Source organism: Channa argus, chromosome 16, assembly GCF_033026475.1.
Source record: "Channa argus isolate prfri chromosome 16, Channa argus male v1.0, whole genome shotgun sequence".
NCBI lineage: Eukaryota > Metazoa > Chordata > Actinopteri > Anabantiformes > Channidae > Channa > Channa argus.
The window spans coordinates 7,151,899-7,176,206 of NC_090212.1; the positions used below are offsets into that span (position 1 = coordinate 7,151,899).

The following is a 24,308-nucleotide window of genomic DNA, read 5'->3' on the forward strand; positions in this document are numbered from 1 at the left end:
TGCTATAAATTGGTTGTGGATAACAACAACAAAAACAACAACAACAAAATAATATCAAATATAAATGGAGCACAGCACAACAATTAAAGTATAAAAGCAAAAAAAAAGAAAGGATTGAGCAGATAGATTCTTATACACATTGTGTATACAGAATAGACCCACTATCTTTCAAGGCTATACGTTCCAGAAATCCAGACACATTAAAAATAATGATGATACAAACAAATATTGAAACAGTTCTGTTCTTATATTTTCCTTTTGTCAAGTGCAGTTTTACTTTTTTATTACACTCACTGCATTGTCATATGGTTTAAGTTCTATCCCAATTCACCTTCCCATGCTCTTTCACTTCCACTTGCTTCCAACTCTTTACTGTACTTAATGTAATTTCTGTTGTCTCATTCCTATTCTTTTTCTTTAGATGTTATATTTACAGACATTATATTTCATGACTGACAGTAACTGTGCAAAAAAAACAAACAGTAAAAGCCGTTTTACTTCACAGTAGCTTTACAGTAGTTAGATATTTTCACACACTTGCTTATTATTGTAACCCAGAGACTGTGCACGCAAGGCTAGGCAGTATGCTCATTCAGGAAGGGGGCGTGCTAAGGAAAATGGGGGAGCTATGAGGGGCTTTTCTTGGCTAGCAAGTCCAGGCTTGGTTGCAGGCCTGTCTATCACTCCTCAGCGCAAACATGTCAGACATTTCACCACCAGTATGTGTGAACTAAGGTCCCCCATTCCTTTGCCGTAGGTTGAAGAGAACACCCCACAACCCACACTATAAGCCAGATTTGTGCTCAGCGTGATTAACTTGCTAATGCTGCATTATTAGTCATTAAAAGGCACATGCTCATTCTTTCTAAAGAGGGAAAGTTGATGATAGACAGGAAGAATACCTGAAATATTTGCACACTTGCACACATGCATATTTTCAAAGCTGAAAGGCAGCGTGTCGACATGTGACCAAAAAATAATCATGTGGGTTGAGTTTCTGACATTGGTTGATGCAGGCTTAACTGCTCACTTAGCTTAGAGTCTGGAGACAGTTTTCACATTTACAGTAGAGTCTTGAATCCGGACTCCTACAGTAAGGTACTACAATTCACGGAGAAGAGACGTCTACTTGATTAATCCACGGGTGTTGGGAAAAACAAGTCTCCATTATACAGACACTGGACTCAAGTTATGCAGCTTTCAGCAGGTCACCACCATGACAGACGACCACAAGCAGGAATACATGTGTTTCAGGAAGTCAGCACAGCTCTCTTATGAGAAACGTGAAAGCATGGCTCTGGCTGGAATATACGAAGAACACCCAAAACAAACCCACTTCCCGGCCCAACTGGCATCCACACAAGGGCAGAAATAAGGGAATGTATTTATGAGCATCTGGCTGTAGTTCAGTGAGGTCAGTGCACTGATAGAGCACAAGGATAGATCCCTAGACCAGTTCTGCATGGCTTGTAGAGCATGTGGTTTCTATTACTTCATTACTAAATCCATGAATTTATATTTTAGCTTTTGTTTAAATACTGTATAATTTGAAGCATCATAGTTATCTGGCATGTGTATTGTCCCAGTCGTAAGAAATCAATCCCCCCCCCCCTTCCTGTGGATACACGCACACATAGAAACACTGATTCTGATGCTCCTGTGTTGTGACATCGATATTCAATCTGTCTTTGGGCTTTCTTTGTTTGGATGGCACGAATATGCTGGTAACATTGACTGATATTGAGCTTGGCTTTTGGAAGAAGACACACGGTTTTCATAAGCTCATTAATCTTAAAAGGAGCAACTGTCAGAAAACATACAATACCCCTATCCCTGACATTAAAAAGGCCTGTCCAAGGCCATGATTTCTGGTTTGGCGGAAAATGATATCACACTGCCTCTGATAGAAGGCCTTGAATGTCCCCTTGCAGGCTTTTCCATTATGAATGTGATATTTTCAAGCTTAGAGGCAGAGAAGTACACTACAACTGCAATTCATGACACACAACTGGATTTGCAGCTAAAAGAGGGTCATTTAGAAAATCACGGCTTATTATTTTTACAGGTGTTTCAAAGCTCTCACTAAGTGGAGAAACTAAATGAAGGCTAAGTAAGGCTTCATCTGAGAGACAGCGCTATAAGTGAAACCAAAAAGTAAGAGTCAAAAGTTAATCGTGAACATTTCAGCAGAATCCTGATTTTAAAATACAAGGTTAATGTCAATTTCAACGTGTGACCCAGTGTTTTTGCCTCCCTGGGCTGTTTCCAAGTAGGGCACGCATGAATCAGCAGCAGCCATGGATGTAGTCTGAAGTGCTCCAAAAGTAATTAAGGTTCCTCCTCTTAATTGACAACAGACCCAGACTAGAGAAGCCCTATACCACCAAACACCAGCAAAGCATGGGGGTATAAAAAGGTGCATGTACAGTAACAATGCATGGAAAGGCTTTTTACTGAACAGGAGACACAGCGAGCATGGATATGAGTAATGTTGTAACAATAAAAATGAGAAGTTATGCAGCCCAGAAAGTAAACCCCATCAAAATACTTTGTACTGCACATTTTAATGTAAGTTTATGTGGTTCAGTCTGCACTTAACGTGTTAGCATTGAGTCTTAAAACTGATACTGCAAATATCAGTATTGTCTGTTTTATGAATTAATATAATCCATAGGCCTAAACTGTATTGAATCGCTTGCTTTTTGGTTCTACCTATGAGTTTATCTGCAGTATGACTTCGTCGGCATGTAGGACTATACTGCTCAAGGCCACAGAGGGAGCTCTTTGTGCTGCTTTCACACTGTTTTACTTTAGCACATGCAGCAGTAGAGAGGTCTTGGTTCTACCTACTATATGTGTCATGTGACAAGTTCAAAACATGACAAAAACATCAGCATAAAGACATGTCCATCAGAACACCTTTTAAAATATATATACTGAAATGTATCCACACTATCTTAACTTGCCACGATATGTCGTGACTTGACAAAATGAGCTGAATTTCTGCCCAGTCGGCACTGTGATATCTGTTAGTCACTGTTGACGATGGAAATGTAGACCCTAAAAGATATAGAGTATGACAAGAAAATGTTATTACAGGTGAATTCTTTCCTAAGTAGAATTTAAATCATTCAGTGAATCTATAAACAACAATATGATGTTTTCTTTCGTTTGGACTTTTATCTATAGGAAGCGATGGACCATCATTCAATTCAGTGTGTAATGTGCTGCACATTTGCACCTGTTGATCTTTAATTAGATAGTGATGGTGAATTAAATCTATGTCTCATGAAGAGATTGCTTGAACCTTTATTAGTCTGAAAGTAGATGCGTGCCAGCGTGTACTTATCAGTAATACTTGTTTAATTGGATGTTTTCCAAAACTTGTTATCTACCTTAAACTATGGTTATTGCCTTCATTTAGGTATCATGTTGTATCATAATTAAGTGCATCAGAGATAAGCACAGCCACTTTCATTGAGAATTCTATTGTTCATTCAACCAAATTGGTCAGGAAGAAACAGCTGATGTAATGGAGGACTGCAAGTCTTATCAAAACATATATCTGCACTTGGTGTGAATGGTAGCATACAACCTGACACTAAAATGGAATCTCACTGAACTTGAAAATGTACCTGTATTTATAGTTTTAGGTGGTACACTGACTTAGTGATCTCACTTAGTGTAGAAGATAAAGACATTCAATTTAAAAAAAAAAGATTTAACTGCATCATCTTTTCATTAGATATTTCAGGTTTCAACCATGTCCTTTTCATATGGGGCATCAGAAAAAATTCCTAAATGCACATATGCTAGAGGTCCTGTAGTGCTGGTTATTTACAAATAGGTCACAACATTAATACCTCCTGGTGGATTTAATTTGATCATGGACAGTCTGACCCCTCTGCAGCTACACCTCCTCAAACACAATGAGCTGTGATGCATGTTCCCAAAACCACATAAAAACACCAGGTGATCTTTTAAAGATGCTATTTTTTTCTAGTTTTTAATGATTCATGAAGGCAGCCAAGGGGGGAAAGTTTGATGACATTGAAAATATCATATTTGTCACAGCAGCTCACACCATCCTCATCAACAACACATGTCATATTTACATATGAATGCAGATCAGAGATAAGTTTATAAGCATTAACACTCAACTCTGTTTACTTCTTAGGCTGACAATTTCTTTAAATTACCGCAACAGAGAGCAAAAGGCCTTTTTATTTTCTTTTTTCTTTATATGTTTCCACTTAAAAGCCTCCCTCTAACACGTAAGAAGTAGTAATGGATTCTTTCAGACAGCATGCTTATGTAATGGTAAATGACAGAGAAATGACTCAGTAGGTAAATTAAACAATTTGGGAGCCTTAATATTTAACTTTCTGTTGGACACTGGTACCTGTGATAACTGTAAGTAGATCTTAGGTGCACAAGCACGGCTACTTTCGTGTACATAAAAATACAAAGTAATACACAGTGAAATAGTCCTCCACTCTGCACACATAGTAAGTCTCATTCATTCGTTCTGTTCTCAGCTAGTTTCTTAAACAATCCAAGAATAATCCTCAGGTGTCTTCCTTAATGTTTACAATTAGTATAGGCTCCGACTATGACGACACATGAGACATGAATGTGTCTCAAGTGTCTTCATGTGTCTGGTAATTGCTTGTGAAGGTCACATGCAATTACACAGCCTGGTAAAAGCTGGCATGTCTCACATGGCACCGCTGCACGCCCTCATTAGGGGTGTTCTGCAGCTAAGAGTGGGTCTTGTAGCTATAAAAGAATTGTGCTCGCTGCCTTCCAAGTCTCCTTTTAGCAAAACCTCCACCAGCAGGAGCACAAAGAAACTACACATCACCATCTCTGGATCAGATAGGAGCAGACAAACCTTTTTTTATTTTTTTTCATAGATGAGGGGGGGGGGCTGCTAAGGAGTTGGTGTGTTTCTTTACAGGTATGGTTGTATTGGTTCACAATAGGATTAACATTGATTCCCCCTTCCTAATGATTAGTAGCAAGGGCTTGTTAGAAAGTACGCTGAATGTGAAACTTTATTTCACCTATTTTTAGCTGAGGGGCAGAAAAACTGCTGCCATGTTCAGATATTACATTAGTTTGCACCAGAGCAAACAAAAGCAACCTCAGTAGCAGCCTAGTTTGCTTTTACCGAAATAGAAATATGAGAAGCAAGAGGTTCTCTCTAACACACTTTGCTTTAAACTTCTTTTAAGCCCCATGTTGTCCCTGGTGTGCTAAATGCATGCAATCTGGACCCTGTCAAATAATTTCCATACTGAGGACTGAGATCACTAAACTCACAAACACAAAATCAAAACCGTAGGCAAAAAAAAAAAAAAAGCCACTCCAATAAAACACTATGGTCCATCCAGTTGTGGAAAGAAAATTGAAACCATGACAAAAAACAAATACAGACTGTGTCTTTGTTGAAAGGACGAAGAGGCATTTATCTGAAAACAGTTATGGTGTTTACTTTTGAGAAATGAGAAGCTAGTGTCTAAAATGCTGCACACGGTTTGTCCTAATTGCCTCAGAGTTACTAGATGTTTTGAAAAATGCTCTCATGCCAAAAAGCCAGTGTGCATGGTCTTTGGTATATTAGGTCAACATGTCCACATGAATTTAAGCTATTTAACCTTTACAAACCAGTTTCTACCATTTAAAAACATTGCCCTTGTCACCGAAAGACTACTAGAGATGATCAGAAAATATGAATTGCAGCACATCCTCTTAACCATCATCCATACACATTGCCGACCTCTGTGAGACATTTAATGTATAGACGTTTAAATTCACCTTAAGACTTTAAAGACAAAGCACACTGGAGGGGGTGTAGCCTTTGATGGCACTTAAAACCAACATCAATATTTACCGATGGGGGCCGTTACACCTTGCTGGTGTCAGGTGTCGATCGGACGAGTTCACTTGTCTCTGATCTAAAGGAGATTTAGGAGGAAACTACACTTTAAAGACCCCAGACAAGTTTGAAGGCTATTAATTACCTTGTGTCGTCAATTGAATAATACGTTAAATAACCTAAAATAGGTTTGGTTTTAAACCAAACTACGTTTGAGAACACGGAAAGAAAACAACCTGGGCCATTGCAAAAACCCATAAATGGCCTAAATTAATTCAAGTATAATTTCTGGACGCTAAGAAATAACTATAACAGCGGCTTTGGGTAATTTAATGTGTAAAAGCCCATACAAGCGAATTGTGCTTAAATTTCACCACAAACACCAAGAATGAATACAGAATATAAATTAATCCTAATCCTTTTACAAACAACGCATTACTATTTGTTTTTAGTTTTTCTTAAATTGAAATGCTTTTCACACTAACATCAATTTACCCACAATGAATCAATTAAAACATAAACGAATGTGATTGTGGTAGGTCAAAACGTCATAACAATAAATCTGCAATAAGTTATTACCAGAAAATCAATCATTTTATTTGTACTGTCTGTCTTGAATGTCCTTCCATGATTTCCGTATTCTGTTGGGATGCTTTAAAGATATAATTAAAATGTTAAACTGGGAGGACATTATACTGAACGTTCACACACGAATATTTGCACTTGATAAAATGTACAGCGTCTTAATGACGGTCTCTTTCAGTGGTGCACAGACACAGCATGCGTCATCCATCATAACATTAAAATGGCATATTAAGAAATGTCCATTCGGTGTTTGTGTTTAGGCTCATGTATTTATGTGGGCATATATTGTATGAATACACGTTGCATCGTGGAAAATGAGGGGAGCCGTTCAAGATTGTTTTTGTTTTGTCTTGTCACACATGACAAACTTAAACAGGCGGTTGCAAAGCTGTACACCTGATACATCTATAGGCGCACAGTTTGTAACTGCACCAACGGCTGTACTCCTTTATAGACACGTGGATTATTTAATAATATCTTCGGTACATTTTGTTTAGATTTCATTTTAAATGCCCTTCAATATTAAATATATTCAGCTATATGCGGATGCAGAGAAAATGCTTTAGCAGAATATTGACATATGATGATAATAGTAAAACCAGGCCACCGACATTTATTACGACCACCTTATATTTTAATGACCTCTACTATTTACCTAACCTGCATGGCCTGGATTTACAGTGTAGAAAAATCAGGGCCTTGTTCTCAGCACGTAGATTCACAGACCCAGGGTGAGTAATGCTTGATGATAATCATTCATCAATAGGCCTTTTTCTGTGTGTGCATTAAGAAGTCCTGGGCTAACACAATTCAATAAAAATAGAAATGTCGCATTATAAATTAATTTGCCCGCGACAAAGGCTTTACTATTAATTGTAGTAATTTTGTGCTGAGTAATACACAAGCAGCATTTTGCAGAGTATCATTTTATCGTTTTTCTTCCACCTGTTCCCAGGTTCTAGACGCGCCTGAATTGCTCTGAGTACATGCAGAAATTATGGACATAATTCACCGTCAGATCAGACAGACATTAATTCGTGGGGCCAGTAAGAATTTACATTAAAAATTTCTGACATTTTTTTGCCTCCATTTTGCCCCCGACCTCTCTCTCTGTCTCTTTCTCTTTCTGTGTCTTTCGTCATTAGTTCGCATCCAATTAGAAACCTGCTGATCATGGTTTCTAGTCTAGACATAAATGGTCTAGTTACCAACCACGAGAGCGCGCAGTTATCTCAGATGATAAAATCCAGCTTTTCTTATCCAGTTTTCAAGTGGTTTTGAAGCGACATAACCAGATAATATGATCCAGGATTAGAACTATAGGTTTTTGTGTTTACAGCTGGAAGGAATGTCGCCTGATGACAGAGACACCTTTTTATAAAGTTTCTCTGATCCAGGTATTTGCAATAGCTCAACCCCCAGTGAGCAACCTCTTTATTATCATCGCCTCGATTTTAATATTAAGTACAGTGCATCTTTAGGTGGATGAACTTCATGGTCCAACACCAGTCAAAGCTGAGAGGTTGTTTTGTTCCCACTGACTAAAACTGAGACCAAACCTACTCCTGACTGGATTTGAAATCATGGATCCGTTTCCGGGACAACAGGTTCAACCTGACTTTGAAAGAACCCACAGATCCGGGATCATGTTAAATCTTCAACAAAATTCTGCAGCTGACCTGTTAATCCACGTACAAAGAAGTGGGGCCCGGATCTGCTGTCTCGCCTGTTTTTAAACATTTAAATCACATGACATTTTTTTGTTATCTGTTTAAAAGAAGGACTTTATTAACCCATCAACCGCATAGAATAAAGTGGAAAAACTTAAACGACTGCAGAAACTATTTCGTTGCATGGATTCACCTTTGCTGTTAAAATCTTCCCATTTTCTGCTAATTAAAAGCCTATTCCAGGTGTTAAAACACACACATTTGTTGAATGATGCTACATATGTCAGTAAAATATTTAAGCTTAGTATGATGCACCACTTCATACATTACCATAGCAAAATACAATACTGAAGAAAACTTGCAGAACTGGGCAATATTACAAAAAATCGCTTTAAGAATTAAACACTCATTAAAGATAACGTTTTACAAAACCTGTAAACGCGTCTGAACTTTCTCGTTTTAATATTTATATCAAATACAAAAACGTTTTCTACTAAAACGTGCAAAGGCTGGTTTATCAATATTGTAAAAAGTGCACCAGTCAAACAAGTAGTGTGCTGAAAAAAAAAACATGCAATGCCTATTTTGCCCAGATGAGGGGAGTCCTGACAGCTAAGCAAGAGAGACAGAGAGACACTGAAAGACGGGGAGGGGGTGAGAGACAGTGATACAGACACAATGAGAGCAAGATTTTAAGCGTCCGTTATTAAAACAGGAAATTATACTCAGCAGCAACAGATGTGTCCTCCAGTGGGTCCCGTATGTCAACACCCTGCCACGTATATCATGTTGCGAATAAATATGAGATTTAGTCTTGTTCATATTCATACAAACACATCGTCCACAGGGACAATACGTCCATCTCTCTAAGGTGTACTAGGTATCTAAGCGACTCTGTCCCGACCTGATGCTTTCCATGTGTCCCGCTCCCAGATCTGGATAGAGAAGTGGCCAGGAGACAGACAGGAGAGGGGTGGGGTGGTTGGGTGAGAGGATGCAGGGGAGGAGGTGGGGAGGAGGTGGGGGTAAGGATACTGCACCTTGTTACCACTGGGTCGACTGTTAAGTTTTACAAGTAACGTTTTGCGAGCTTATAAACGGTACCTTCTAAACTTGCACAGGGAACTTTGAAACATGCTGAGATAATGTATGTCTCTGGAATCCAGTCGATATCCCATAGCCTGGGACCACTGCGATCTACAGAGCTATCGATTACATGAGCCCCTTCCCATGTTGGATGCTCTGACACTGGCTTATAAAAAATAAAAATAAAAAACTTAGCCGTGCTCTGGTGTGCAAGGTTGTATTTTGCTCAGGTGGTTAAAATAATTTCCCACGGTATAGTCACATGACTAATAAGTGAAACAATACTAAGAAAAACACATCAAAATAGAATCTATAACTGAACAGAAATGTTTTATTAAAAGAGCCACATATATTCGTGTTGTTTTTGGTAGGGTTAGTATGCAAACTAACTGGCCAACGTGGGGCTTCACCGGTGGAGAACGTTTGGTGCATTGGTGTTATTTTCATACAATCAGTCGCCTTTTAAAAGCAAATGTCCTTCACTCATGCATGATTTTAAAGCTGCTCGTATCTAGGAACGCTAACAACATACCACCCACGACAGACCTCCTAGTTCATCCATATTTCAGGTGAATTTAATGATTTTGTAAACTAGATTAAAACATCACCTGCGATCAGGAATAGCAGCTAAATCCCTCTCTCAGTCCTGATTATACATCTCCTTTATAATTCATAACACATTGGAATAAGTCACTGATGTACTTGGCTTCTCTATATGTACATTTGGTTGAGCTTTATTCTAGTTAGAGGAATGTTTACACCCCCCACCCCTTCACCTCTCTTTCATCCCTGTGTATATCTCCTGTGATGTATAAAAGTCCTTACCAGAAAGCTGCGTGTTGGATGAAAAGTTTCCTTTTCTTTCTGCCACTTCCCCTATTCAAAATATTCGAGGAGGCTGCAACTCTAACCGGATGGGGTTTGCATTGGCTGACAAAGTTTCCAGCGCAGAGCGACCAATGAAACCAAAGCAGAGGCACAGCGAGAAGATTGACGTGGAGGACGCGTCAAATTAATTCCAGCAAACTCCGGACTCCCCGGGATAACTCCAATTTGCTTTTATCGGCTGAAGTTTACCTCGGTGCCATTGTACCTTGCAGTCACTTGCTCTCAAAAACAAGGAGGCACGCTGCAGTCGGACGAGGTTTAAAGAGGTCTACTTTTTCTCTTCAGGAGCTCATTTCTCTCGTTTCCTTTCCTTCTTTGCCTTCGCTCGCACGCATTCAGCCATTCAGCATCGAAAGGACACCTATATTTCCCAGCATCTCGAAACATATAGGCAAATGGGTAAGCCTGCGTAACCATCTGCATGCTTCAGTGCCAGGGGGCTTATGGAAGCGTAGCCACAATTGACACGCTTGCGTAAAGACAGAAATAAGCATTTGTTTTTTTCCTCCAAGTTCAGATAACTTACAAGTGGAGGGTATCTTTTGACGGCAGCTTGTCCAATTTATTTCACGGAGCATTCTTCCAGCTCTATTCGGCAGAGGCTGTTGTCTGCTTGAAGCTCTAAATCCTACATGGAACCACACCATCAATATTCCTAAAAAAAAACCTTTATTTGAACAGCTCTCGTGTGTCTATTCCTCAAGCTCGCCATTTTTAATTATGTTTTTTAGTTGTGTACGCAGGGATGGTGAAGGCTAAACTCAGCCAGTTTACAAACTTTTGTCAAGTTGCACAACAGCGGCTACCATTCTGAGATGTGTTATACAACGTTATAACCTCAGTTTAGGTTGCACATTGGTCCGTGTTGGTGTCAGATTGAGCAATTTGAAGTGTTATTGTCTCTTAGTAAATGATGAAAATATATTTAGAGGCTGGTCATGGGTGCATGACAAAGGCAATAAATGGTAGTTATTTTTTAAATAACTGTATTAGACCCCATGCAGTAGGGGCTAAATGTCTAACTTGTCCTCTCTATTATCCTTCAGAGCAAACCTATGGGGAAGTGAACCAGTTGGGCGGTGTGTTTGTCAATGGGCGACCCCTGCCCAACGCCATACGGTTGAGAATAGTGGAGCTGGCTCAGCTCGGGATCAGACCCTGCGATATAAGCCGACAACTACGAGTCTCACACGGCTGCGTAAGCAAGATTTTAGCGAGGTACAACGAGACGGGCTCCATCTTACCAGGTGCCATCGGTGGAAGCAAACCACGGGTCACAACGCCTAACGTGGTGAAGCATATCAGGGAATACAAACAAAACGACCCGGGGATCTTTGCTTGGGAGATTCGGGACAGGCTTTTAGCAGATGGAGTTTGTGACAAGTACAATGTCCCGTCGGTTAGTTCGATCAGCAGGATTTTACGCAACAAGATTGGAAATCTCTCCCAGCCTAACCAGTATGAGAGCAGTAAGCAAGCCTCGGCGCAGGCCGGGCTCTCCTACAACCACATATACCCTTATTCCTACCCAAACACTATGTCGCCTAAAATGAGCAGCCCTCCTGGAGTACCGGTGACGGCTGGACATGTGAGCATATCCAGGGCCTGGCCTTCTGCGCACACCGTCAGCAACATCCTTGGTATACGAGCATTCATGGATCCTGCAGGTGAGGAAAACACAAGCGTTTTCTGCTCTGTGCGAGACCTTAGGCCTCTGCGTTCTTACTCTCACTGTCCACAAATAAGAGCTCAAAAGGCAGCTGGTTTTTAGTGTGTTTTTTCTGCATGATGAATTAACATATCAGTCCGTACAAACAGTTCTGGCAACAGGCAGAGCGATATGTCCAGTTCAAGACGCATGGGCCTCTGTTTCAACATTTAACCAGAGAGCATAAGACCACTTTCAATGGGTCTTTTCACAGGATGATGCATTTGCAAACACCTTGCTCACCTGCTATATCCCCCCTAATCCGTCAAGTAGTCATTACAAGCATTTTTCTTTCTAGTAGCCATTGTTTACCTCATCTGCTAAATCGCCCTGACCAAATGCATTTCTGTGCCTTAGGGACAAACATAACTGTCTAAAAAAAATCTGTGCAATTAGCCTATATAATAATACGTAGGTGTAATCCAAAATATTTAAAATCTTTTCGTGACTAAAAATTCTGATGTTTAAACCTATGGGATATTTTATTCGATACTATAAGCACAAGCAATTAAGTAAAAATGAAAGTAAACCCATTTATTTTGTTATTGTTTTGTGTGTGTGTATATATATATAGTTTGTAAAAAATTTATGTGAATTAATATAATTAATATAATTGATCATGTGAAATCTATTTTCAAAGTAATTGTTTAATAATAACAATTGGTTAAAAATAAATACTAAAATTGTGTTTAAAATCTCGGACAGGCAAATGCGCAAAATATTTTAATTATACATGTACTCTCTATACTGTAATTACTTAAGAAGCTACGTGGGACTGCATTGCTTTTCACAGTTGATATTTTTTTACATTTTTGACATTACATTACTGTTTCTGAATCAGCCATTGCTGGGACAGAGGGATATCCACCAAAAATGGAGGAGTGGAGTAGCGTCAACAGAGCAGCTTTCCCAGCAGCTCACACAGTGAACGGGATTGACAAATCAGCCATTGACGCCGACATAAAATACGCACAGGTAAAAGAAAACTCTAACACCTGTACCGTAATAAACCGGTGCATAACAAGTGTGCACACTGGTTTGTTTTATTTCATACCCGCCATTTTCTTAATCGGAACCAGTGCTAATGTTTAGTGCCGTGTAAAAGGGGGCACAGCCTTTATAGCTCTCGTTACAAAGGCTTGTGGCAATCTTGTGGAAAGTTTCCATATCAGGGACCAAAGAGATTCATACAAGTTGAAAGGCTTTTGTCTGAGAGAATTTCTAATTAAATATTTGCGTCTGATTTAGGACACAGACAGAGGGAAAACACTCTACAAGTACCCACACTCCAAATTTGTAGTGAATGAAATAATAGTGAAACTCGTCTATTCCCTAATGTGCTTCCTTCCTATTCTGGACTATTCCCATTCCTCAGTGTTTGAGAACCACAGTTGTAGGTCACATGTCATTATGCTGTATTTTAGGAAATGTTCGCTTATGTTGTCCTGTCTGTTTTCCTATAGCCTTCATCGACATTGTCCAGTTATGTCTCAGCGTGTGCTTACTCTCCCACCAACCAGTACGGGGTGTACAGCGGGTCAGCAGGCAGCTACGTGGCCCCGGGCCACCACCACTGGCAGCCGCAGAACCCGGCGCTGTCCCACCCAGGCAGCGGAATGGGCATGCATGCAGGAGAGATCCACTCACCAATGGCCTTCAAGCACCAGCAGGCCCGAGAAGGTACAGAACATGGAAGTGGCCTTTGATGTGTTTAAACCCGAAAAAAAAGAATTCCATATGGGAAGGATGAGGCCTTGTATTATACGTTTTAAACCTCGTTATTATTACTATTATTATTATTATTATTATTATTATTATTATTATTATTATTATTGTTATTATTATTAGCGTCTGGTTTGTTAAATCAACACCTGCATAAGATCCTTCCCTTGTGCCTTTCTGGCTCATGAACTTTTTTAATAAGCAATGACCGCGACTAGTGTAAACATTTACCAAATGCCAAATGAATATTAATTATGTGTCAGTTAATAAATTCTGCCCTTCCAAATTTGGCCAACGTTGGGCCTGTCAGGTGGTCCCAGATTTTAATTAAAAAAATAAAGCTTCTTACTAATGGTGTGTTTATAAACATTGTTTACCTGAAGCTGGTCAGACCTGGGTGTGGGGGCGATTATTCACGTTGGACCGATGTTGTTGAGGACTTGCATGCACAGGCCCACTCTATTTCTGTTTTGTGTCGTGCAGGAGACAGAAAACCGCCAAGTCCCTTGAGCAAGCAGCAGCAACAACAACATGAAAACTTGAACAATGTGCATGGACTCAGTCTCCCTACCTCATCATCATAACCGGGACTCATAACACCTTTATTACAAGACCAATTTAAATGAGCTCATTTCAACAACTCCAACAGTAAGTCTGAACACTAACGGCTTGTTCCTCCCGGTGTTTGCAGCTGATGGTGGAACACAGGCCTGTTCACACGCATTACGAATACAGTACAACTTTACCGGCCTGCGTGGCCTCATGAATGTAAGCTTGCATGGATGTATCGGTTTCTCCCCTCATTGGTTGATAGTTTTTCTCCACTAAATGACTTCATATTTCTAGGCTGTATATTAAAAATTACATTGTTGCCAGTCCAGTCTGTCATTGGTGTTTCATTATAAAACCAGGGCTATTGTGTAATACGTCATTTTTCTTAATTTGTGGTCATGATCTCGATTCTACAGCGACTCAACTATGTGAGCAAAAAATACATTGTCTAAATGTTAAATATTTGCCAAAGCTTTAATTATATATTTTTTATAATTTCCATTGTAAATATTAAAAAATAAAGACTTTCGTAAATGTCACACCACGTTCTTGTAGCCCATATTATTTCAGCAGAGATGCACTGTTTGGTGTTTGCATGGTCGAAATGAAGTTCGTTGTTTAAAGACTATACGTGGAAGTTCGGTGTTGATAAGGGCGTTGCAAATTAGATTAAAGAGGAATACAGGGAGGCTTTTTCATCTTGGTTTCTAACAGAGAAGGCCTCATCCCAAATCCCCCGGTCCTATGTGTAATAATCTGGATTTTTGCCTACACTTTGCGTGACTCTAGGATAGTGACCTTTGGGCATCTCTTAAAGGCATATACCACCTATTTTTTCACTATAGTTGCCCGTCTTTTAGGTGGAAGTGATTGCGTCTACGTGAAAGATGCATGTGGTCGTTAGCAGTGATACTTGTCTTTTACGATAATTTTTTAATTTATTTTTTAATCAATCATTAAGTTAACAATCCACATTTTGCCTCTCGGATATCGTGCTTTTTCACAAATGACAGGGAAAAGCCATTTCTTCACTATCGGTGTAACCTCTCTCCACACGCCGGGCGCCTCCGCTGATGCTATCAGAGCTGTAATTGATACCTACCATGATGGAAATCTGAAGGCTGATCACGCACAGTAATGAAGGTGCAGGGCAGCAGCTGACAGTCCAAATCCACCCACATGCAGCCTCAGTAGTGTGTTTTCAACTATAGTACGATACATTTCCCACGGAAGCCTAAAAGCTACTCACTCTGTCTAAAAAGCTCCTTCCTGAGGCCTGTTTGCTCCGTGAGGCACAGCGAGCACCCTCTCTGATCTGACCTCCAGCCTGCACTAATTTATTTAATAATAGGACCTGTGCGTCATTAGGACATAAAATATAACTATAAACATTAGTTATGGGCGATATAGTAGTGATTTCATATATAATATTGCACTGTTATCGTTGCAGCATTTTGGACAATATGGTTTTATTTGTCATGTTGAGATACATTTTACTGACATAATATAGGTTTCTTTTTTCAGTGCTATATGAAAAATAAAATCCGCTTGATAAGGCAGGCTGAATTCACAGTTCCTTCGTAAAACCTGAGTCGTCTTTGTCTATTTAGCACAACAAAATAACAGTTTTACTGATTATCCTGATTTTCCTCAAATTACTCACTGGTTTTATATTTATTAAAACTACTGTTACATACTACTGTTACGTATTTTGTTATTTTTTTGAATGGCCTTTTTTGAAACTTGAATTCATTTGCCAAATCCTGCAGCTTGTATCTATTCCACTGTGACTTGTTGCAGAGGGAATGGGTCTTTTGTAATAAGCAGTTGAGTTTTTGTAAGCATTTCCGGGAGGTTTTAACAACACCGCTGCAAATGGGTCAGAGAAAATTGGGAAAACAATGTATGGTGGTATTGAAAGAAAAAATTATTGGTTCTATAAAGTAAATGTGATCTTCCCCTTTTTATGTCAACAGTTCTTAGCCTATTGATTTATAAAATATTTTATACAGTTTTCTTATTAAGTAACTGATCATTACCATAGATCCATAGACAGACAGGGTTACCACTAAGCTCAGATAGAGGTCAACCAGTGAAATTACTGATTGTATGTCTAAACAGTGACAAACTTGAACAGGCAAATTTGCTTCAAGGTCTTAACAATCTCTTTTTTTGTTAAAGTATGAACTGCAGGTTAATTGGAAATGACTTTTTTGTATTTGTTGCCAAATTACTGTGACTGTCTCCTTGTTTGGGACTATTGGAAATAATTTCAGTTTTAAAATGTTTTTCCCATAATAATAATCTACAGAAATGCTTAGTCCTATAATTTAAACATAAAAAGATTTTACCCACCCCCATAAGAGTTATTCATAAGATAGCATTTTACATTATATCTATGGCAAAGACCTAAATCTTGTAGTGGTCTGTAGTTATATCTCTAAATGGTGTCTATTTCTAATACAAATTTTTGCGTTGTACCAAACACAAAGTTGACGTGTCACAGTTTTAAGCAAGTTTTCAGATACGGGCTGGAAAATGGCTTGACCTGTGAGCTTTATGCTGCTGTTGACGAGTCCTTTCCCCTTTGCAGCAAGATCCCAAGTGACTCACAATATCCAAACATTAAGATGGCCTATGAGTACACACGCTCCCTGACTGGAGTCGCTCATGTTTTCCCGGATACCACTTGGGGTTCAGAAAACACTCCTTCATGGTGGCGGGGTTACTTCCTGCGGGACCTATGGTCATCAATCAGTGCAGCAAGTGATACCCCCCACTGTGCCTTCTGTAGGCTCTCTGTGTGAGAAGAGCAGCAGGTGGGCGAGTTTTAGATGGTTGTTTTCTATTTATTCTAAACAAACAATTATTTCTTGAATTTTTTTGCGTCTGTTCATATGACAATTTGCTTGTGAATATAATTATTAAAATTATTTTGGGCAACACAGATAGGAACAAGTGAGCTATCATTGTTATCATTGTTTTTTCACAAGGTAAACTCTTGTTTATGTTAACATATATCTGCTACTAAAATATTTGATTATTACTGCATAATTATTTGCCAAAGTGTTGGTCTTTCTATATGCTGTTGCCTAAGCTAATGGATGCATAATTCTTAATTAGTTGGATGCCATATATCGGAATGTTGGAGGGACATTTTCTTAGTTGCATTTCCTTGAAAGACTTCATTGCAAAATTATTTACAAAATTTGTAATATTGAAACTTCTTTTACTGAAAATACATTCATTCTTCCCTCATCTGCTTACATCTGCAACATCTGATTAATGGTAAATAAAACAAAGGGACACTCTTTGCTTTGTGACATGTCAAACTTTCATTGTGCAGATGTCCAGACTATAACACTGTTCAGCTCTCTCATCTCCATGGTCTTAAGTGTGTTACCTTTGCAACTTAAACTTGAAAGGATTCTTGAATACCACTGGCTTAAACAGATACTTGCAGAGATGGATAAGAGTCTTGGCCTCCTTCATCTTAATGGATATGATATTAAGCACTATTAATAACCTAAACGACAGTGAAATGGTGACAGAGATTCCTTCAAAAGCAAGAACAGGCGCTTCTATCTTCAACGGTAATAATTCATCAATGTCTGCCAAGTGTACAGCAGGGATTGACTGTTCTTTAGAGAGCAAAGTTCAGTTTATATAGTTGATACTGTGCCAGGTATGATTTAAAACATTTTACATTATGTCTTCTTTTTGTGTTGATGGGGGAAACTACCCCATGCTGGCCAGGAGTTCTCACTTCTCTTCACTTTCGTGTGACTCAAAGTCAACAAGAGAGCATCTCGGGACAGGCGACATGGCAGGCCAGACAGGTCTTGGAAAAAGTAAAGAAAAGATACATGAAAAACCTTTTAAAAAGAGTGGCAAGTTGGCAAAGTATCAAATTTGGAAAAGAGAGCCAGTGTCAGCAGTTCTCATGTCTGAAATTTCAAATGAATTGACTTGCAGTGGAAACACAGTGCATGCAAATATGTACAGTGCTGGGACATGTTCTTGTCATGGTCTTTGACAAGTAGGACATCATTTTTGAGAAACATGTGAGAAACTAAGTCATAAATTTAAATTCTGGTCATAGCTGCCAGCACTGTGTTTGCACTGTGTGACAGAATGATGCATATGGTGAACAGACAGAGGAGCAGCAGTGAAAGTTAGACATCCACATTCTAATGACATACTGTTATTAGTTGAATGGGTAAGTGATGTATTTGTGTTTTGCCACCCAAAAGTAAAACACCAAAGCAGTGAGTTTGTAACAATGTCATCCTTGTAATGCAATCACCATTGACTTTTTTTTCCGCTGACTGTCCACAGGATTTCCAAGTAGGCAGAGTTACAGCTCTGTAGTCTAGAGAATGATAAATGTCTCCCTTCCATGTTCTTACTTGTTCTGCCAGCTCACCACATCAACCAGATGCTCTAAAAGCAAAAAGGACAGAGACATGATGATGACATTTGGCTTTCTAAATGAAAACGTATCATTTCACATTTGCTCTCAAGAGATTCCACCACTGTTTTTGGTCCTCAGTGGACATCAGTACAGCAATAAAGAGAATAACCACAGGCTCACATTGAATTGCAGAGCCCAGCTTTTGATTATTATATACAGATGACTAAAAAAGCATGAAATTATGTTTGCAAACACAGTAAAAATGCACTCTTTGAACACAATATCATAAAAGAAAGCATATTATTTATAAAAGTGGAAGAATGCTTGTAATCTTGAGTACTGTCAATACTTTATATGTAAATAACAACATCGAGAGTAGTTTGCAGTCCTTTTCTGGAAAGTCAAAAATGCAAACTTTCATTATGGAAATTTGTCAGCAGTTTTGTGGAAGTCTATTTTTGTGAAGTTCTGGGCACAGACAGAGAGAAGTCCTCAGTGCAGGAGGATCCTCTCTAATTTGTGGAGACTATAGGATTAATGTTCTACCCGACTGCCCATCTGTGACTTATTTCAAGTGTGTTGAAACATATACTGCGCTAAATGTTGCCACACACATGCCTCATGCTACCAGCAGAAAACTATGTAGGGTTAGATTTAAGGGTTGTCTTCAAGTAAACCTTTAGCTCAAATTCTTATTAGGTGATAATAAAATGATGACTCTTCTCCCAAAAATGTAAGTGGTAAACCACTGTACCGTCGGTTGGTCCCGGGGAAGAAAATCCTGCCTGAAATTCAGTGTTGTGAGTGAACAGACATCTCTGTGTTTAAAGAGAGGATCCAAAATGAGGATTCTTGCTCCTGACAGATTAAAGCTATTATTTACATTTTGATTAAACAAGGTGTCATTGAGAGCCTTTAAGCCTTTTATTATTTTTTGTCCACAAATCCTATCAAAAGACCAAACCAACAAGTCCATCTTGCAATACTTAGTGACCTCCCCACCTTCTGTGGCTCTAAGTCCGAATCCTATTTATTCCTACTGAAGACAGAAATCTTTAAATGTGGGCCACATACATACTTTGATTTTGGAGAAAGCTAAATAGTTTTCCAAAACAGTTTGGCAATATAGTTATTAGCAAACATCACATAAGCAGGCGGAAATGTGTCTACAGGGATTATGTTCAATTGTGGGTTAATACACATTTGGTTCCATATGGAGTTGCTTCAAAAAACAAAGCTATCAATGATAAATTGTCCGTGATAATGAAGGAATTATGTCACCATTGACAACGGTATGGTGCATACATATGATTTTAATAGTTATTTTATTAACAGTGGCCTATCACAATAGGCCTATCAGACTGATCAGGCCACACAATCATGTGTTATTAGGGGTCTTTTCATGGCTGCTTTGGGGCTTTTCATTTGATTTGTTGACAAAACTAATTTTACCATGAGGAACCCTCTTTGACCATGTTGCGAGCTATATGCTTTAGGTGTCTACGACTCTCAACGGCATTCAGAGATTCCTCTTTTCTACATGAACACAAATAACTGTAGATATTGTAATTCCTGTAGTAGTTCCTACTATTTACATTGCCGTTACAATAAAATGGTACATTTTCACCTTCCAGTTAAAGATCAGGGTTACAGTTAGAGGTTAGCCTTTCACATTAGAGGTCAGGAAGTGAAATCCTAGCTTGTTTGCATACAACACATTAGACTGAATGTATGCCTGAAAGCACACAAGCTGCCTTTACAAAACAGCAAAGGCTTTAATTTTTAAAGGATTTTTAAAAATGTGTTATCGTGGGGCCTAAATAAGAAGGATATGTAGCCACATTAGAGATTACAATAAGTTTTTCTGTAGTCAGACAGTGATGTTGCAACTTGAGCATTTGTACACGGTTTCAGATTAAAACATTAAAAAATATATAAAACAACTATTTTCTATACTTTCTATACATATATATACTTTTTGTATATATATGTATAGTAAAACATTTTTTGTAAAACGTTTTCAGAGTTTGATTGAGGCAAATATATCACCTTGTTAATCCAGATTTTTTTGCTGTGTATGTGACCAGGGTGTAAAAGATGTCTGTTTGCCAGAGGCAAACGATAACCCAGTGTGTGGTTTGTGAGTGGTGCAGGGGCCTCACCTCATATTCAGATGAGATAACAGGAAGCACAGTACACTGGTCTGTAGTACAGGTCTGAAGTATGCAGAACCTGTTGCCCCATTTCAAAATACTGCATGTGAACAGCAAGGTCAGAATTATGTGGTGTTACCATGTAGTGGCTATAAGAGATAATGAAACCAAAGATGAAAGGTAAATAGCAGTGAATGGCATTAATCAACCTTTTGATCGCACCCTACTGCTGCTGGTGCTTCCACTCCCACTTTGTGACAACTGCACCAGTCAGAGCTGCCACCCACACTCAGATTTTAAGGAACCTGTTGGCTGGTAACCAAGACAAGCTCATCTCTAAATCAGCACAAACGTTACATGACCTATTGACTTTAGCAACATCCGGGATGTAATAAAACATATACATAGCCGTTTGACCTTTCCCATATTGACAGTATACGCGGGTTTATAAAGTCAGTATTTGAGTTTGGTGTAAGTTTGTGAGCAACGACGGCCAGGAAGCCTGATCTGTTGTGCAATTGAATGTAGCTACAAGCCAACTAACTGTGGGGGCTCTTTGAAGAGCGCGGAGTGCAGCCAGTCAGAGCATCGTGCATTTTGCTCTTATTGGTGCTTTTCACTCAGACTGGTCTCGCCCATCTCAGCACTCACACAGCACTGACCCAAAGGGTGACTGTTAATTTGGCATGGAGAGAAGATGGGTTTGAACTGAATGAAAGGTCTGATATAGCCACTCCACTGGGAGGAGACTATAGCTACAGAAGCCAGACCAAATGACATCACACCAGTATGAAAATAACCATAAGACAACATTATATTGTGTGCATATAGGAGGAAGAGGAAATTAGGAAAATGTTGAAGTTAAAATTATACTGTAGAATGGTAGAATACTGTAGAATACTTTATAGGCTAGGTTTGTATGGTTTAAAGTGAGGTTTAAATATCATATGATATGGATTCAAATGAAAACTATGGCTTACCAGCCTGCTCATGTATGTATGTTGTAAAAGTAAACACATAAATACTGTCGGATAACTAGGCTGTGCTTAACATAGAATTTGTACTGTAAAACTATTCATTATGCAGAGTGGCCCCTTTCTTGGTATAGTACAAATAATGATTTTGTTTTATTTTACTGTAATTCGTGACAAGGTAATATACAAGGAGCATGTCTATAGAGAACTTAGTCTAACCTGAGGTAATTCTAACATCTCTATTATTATAAAGTAGCTTACAAATAATGGGTTGGCACTGTGAAAAGAATGCATTTAGAGAATTCAGCAGGAGAGTAACTAATAAACTAGGCTAACTAAAATTTTGAAAAATAAAACAATAATCTGTTTTTAATTAAATGTATTATCATCTGCAGACAAGATACAAAGCTACGTGGGTGGCGACTCAGTCATCGCCTTCCACTGCAGACTGACTTAACCACCAGTCACACGTCCAAGCCACAATAGGATGGTGGGCCTCTGCAGAAATGCTTAAACGGCATTCTATTGTCTTGTGAGCCCTCTGTCTTTCAGCTCCTATGCTTTGTCTGTCATGGTGTAAAGTTCTAATGAGAAACACAATTGTTTTAGTTTTCTGTTAAAGAAGTATTTTTGTAGCTTAGTTAGGAATGTGTGAACAAATTTAGCAAAACGATTGTTGAAGTTGTGCAGGTTTAGGTTAAATCTTCCAAACGTGTCAGTGTTGGAGCAGGCTTTTAACATAGATTTCTAGTGTGTAAATGAACAAGTAATATTCAATTAAATGTTAGAACTATACATGTTTGCAAGCAAACTGATGTTGTATGGTTTAATTCTATATTCTATATACATATTCAGGTATAACAGCATTTGCCAAATTCATTATGTGTGTCAGCATAGCTAGCCATTAAAGCTAATTCTAATGTAGAATATTGTGTATGGTGGACCTTGACAGCATAGTCTTGCTCATCACACAGTAACATCTCATAATAAAGCAAAAAATTTTCTTTACATGGGTTACATGGGAAATGACAAAGAAAAGCCATTAAGCACCTCCAAGGAACAGAAAAAAGGCTCTTACTGCATTGCTAGATGAGACAGACAAAAGGTAAATGTCAGAGTGATGGAGGTAGTGCTTGTCTTCTCTTCCTGCTCGCAGTGGCACAAGAATGAAGAGGATGTCTCCATGTACACCAAGGCTATCTATTACTAAGTTAACAAGGTCTCGGCTGCTCTATAAGTGAAATTCAAGGCTGTCTGTCACATGAAACAGAAAGAAGAAAAAACAAATGAACACACACACTGACACACATTTGTTGGGATTCTACTTCTGAGCTGATATGTGCCAAAGAATGCTGAGGCTTTGTCCATTAAAAACAAGGCACTGTATGGATACACTATCATGCCATCTTGGGTCCATCTGCAAATTCAAACAGGGAAATTCTTGCAGAAAGGTTTACATTTCCCCCACCTCAAAAAAGTTTGTTCCTGCCAGACTGAATGGTTGACCCAATGAAAACACAGAGAAAAGCAAGGTGAAGTCCTTCTGTGCTGCTCAGTTATGCTCTAAAGTCACAGTGCAACAGGTTGGGTTAGAGCCAAAAAACTCACATTCAACCCTAAAATGTTCAGTGTATGTAAAAATAGTAGTAAGTTGTAGTAATATTTACTTGAGTACCACTGTAAAAATATATAAGAGGTTATTATCCTTGTTGGAATTGTAATTTTCTTTTACTGTGTTGGGGAGTTTTGTTAAAATTAAAGTGTGACACCAAAATATGTATCAAAAGCTAAGAACCTCTAATAAACAAGAAGACAATCTATACCCCGTATATTTTGTGCCAATGGGTCCAAACAATAGTTTGGACTTTTGAGTGCAGGTTCACATAGTGGACCATCTTTACATTGTTAAACTAGTACTTTTACAATCTGAGTACTTCTCCCATCATTGAAATCAGGGGGGTTTAAGTTGCAGACAAAATGAAGTAGGATTGCAACTGTTGTAATGTGAGAAGTTCTGTAACCCATTATTAAAATAAAGTATTATTACAGCTATGCTGTATTTAAAATGTAAATACGTTCAGTGACCTTTTGGTCGACTACACATTACTTAATATGATATTATTCGATTCTAAATATGTTTCTAATTATAATTCTATATATGTTCATCAGTTTCATGTTGCAGCTGATCATTTATAATGCTGTTTTGATGATCATATAATTTACTTTCATAATGATATTTTGAATTACTTTATATACTGTTGGGTGGGTTGTAAACTTTATCATAGGAGTAGTAAATGTTTGTTATTTTAAAGTAACTAGTAACTATATAGTTCTCAGATAAATGTAGCTGAGTCAAAATATGAATAAGCTAAAAATGGAAAGACTCAAGCAAAGTATAATAATAATATATAATAATGTGCATAATAATAACTACACTTAAATAAATGAACTTAACTACTTTTTTGAATAAGGGGACGCTTTCATTACTTGTATGTTAAAATGTAATGTGTCAAGTTACATTAACATGACTGCAGTTTTCCAAAACTGATTTCACAAAAAACAATCAGCAAATGATCCATTCAGGGTATCTGCATCATTCACAGATTTTCCCTGCGATACTTTGAATTTTTCTGTTATTCATGTGGGAGATTTTTCAAGTCTTGGCTTCTACCCCA

At 38.5% G+C, this 24,308-nt stretch overlaps 2 protein-coding genes across 4 annotated transcripts in view; one reads left to right on the forward strand and one right to left on the reverse strand.

Moving 5' to 3' along the window:
• The window catches only part of nkx2.2a (NK2 homeobox 2a), a 42,272-nt gene extending 32,074 nt beyond the window's left edge, over window positions 1–10,198 (reverse strand). The window contains exon 1 of the mRNA XM_067479970.1: window positions 10,048–10,198. The gene's annotated coding sequence lies outside the window, so the exon portion shown is untranslated. The remainder of the gene's footprint in view (window positions 1–10,047) is intronic.
• Window positions 10,199–10,271: 73 nt separating this feature from the next.
• pax1a (paired box 1a) lies at window positions 10,272–14,410 on the forward strand. Of its 3 annotated transcripts, none has more exons than XM_067479965.1 (5): window positions 10,272–10,509; window positions 11,157–11,777; window positions 12,660–12,793; window positions 13,282–13,498; window positions 14,024–14,410. In XM_067479965.1, exons 1-5 carry the CDS (start codon window positions 10,506–10,508, stop codon window positions 14,122–14,124), a joined length of 1,077 nt encoding a protein of 358 aa, XP_067336066.1. In that variant the 5' UTR covers window positions 10,272–10,505; the 3' UTR covers window positions 14,125–14,410. The 3 variants fall into 3 exon arrangements, with proteins under 3 accessions (XP_067336066.1, XP_067336065.1, XP_067336067.1); XM_067479964.1 differs by lacking the exon at window positions 10,272–10,509 and adding an exon at window positions 11,042–11,075; XM_067479966.1 differs by lacking the exon at window positions 10,272–10,509 and adding an exon at window positions 11,042–11,075 and having other exon boundaries at window positions 13,339–13,498.
• The last annotated feature ends 9,898 nt before the right edge of the window (window positions 14,411–24,308 follow it).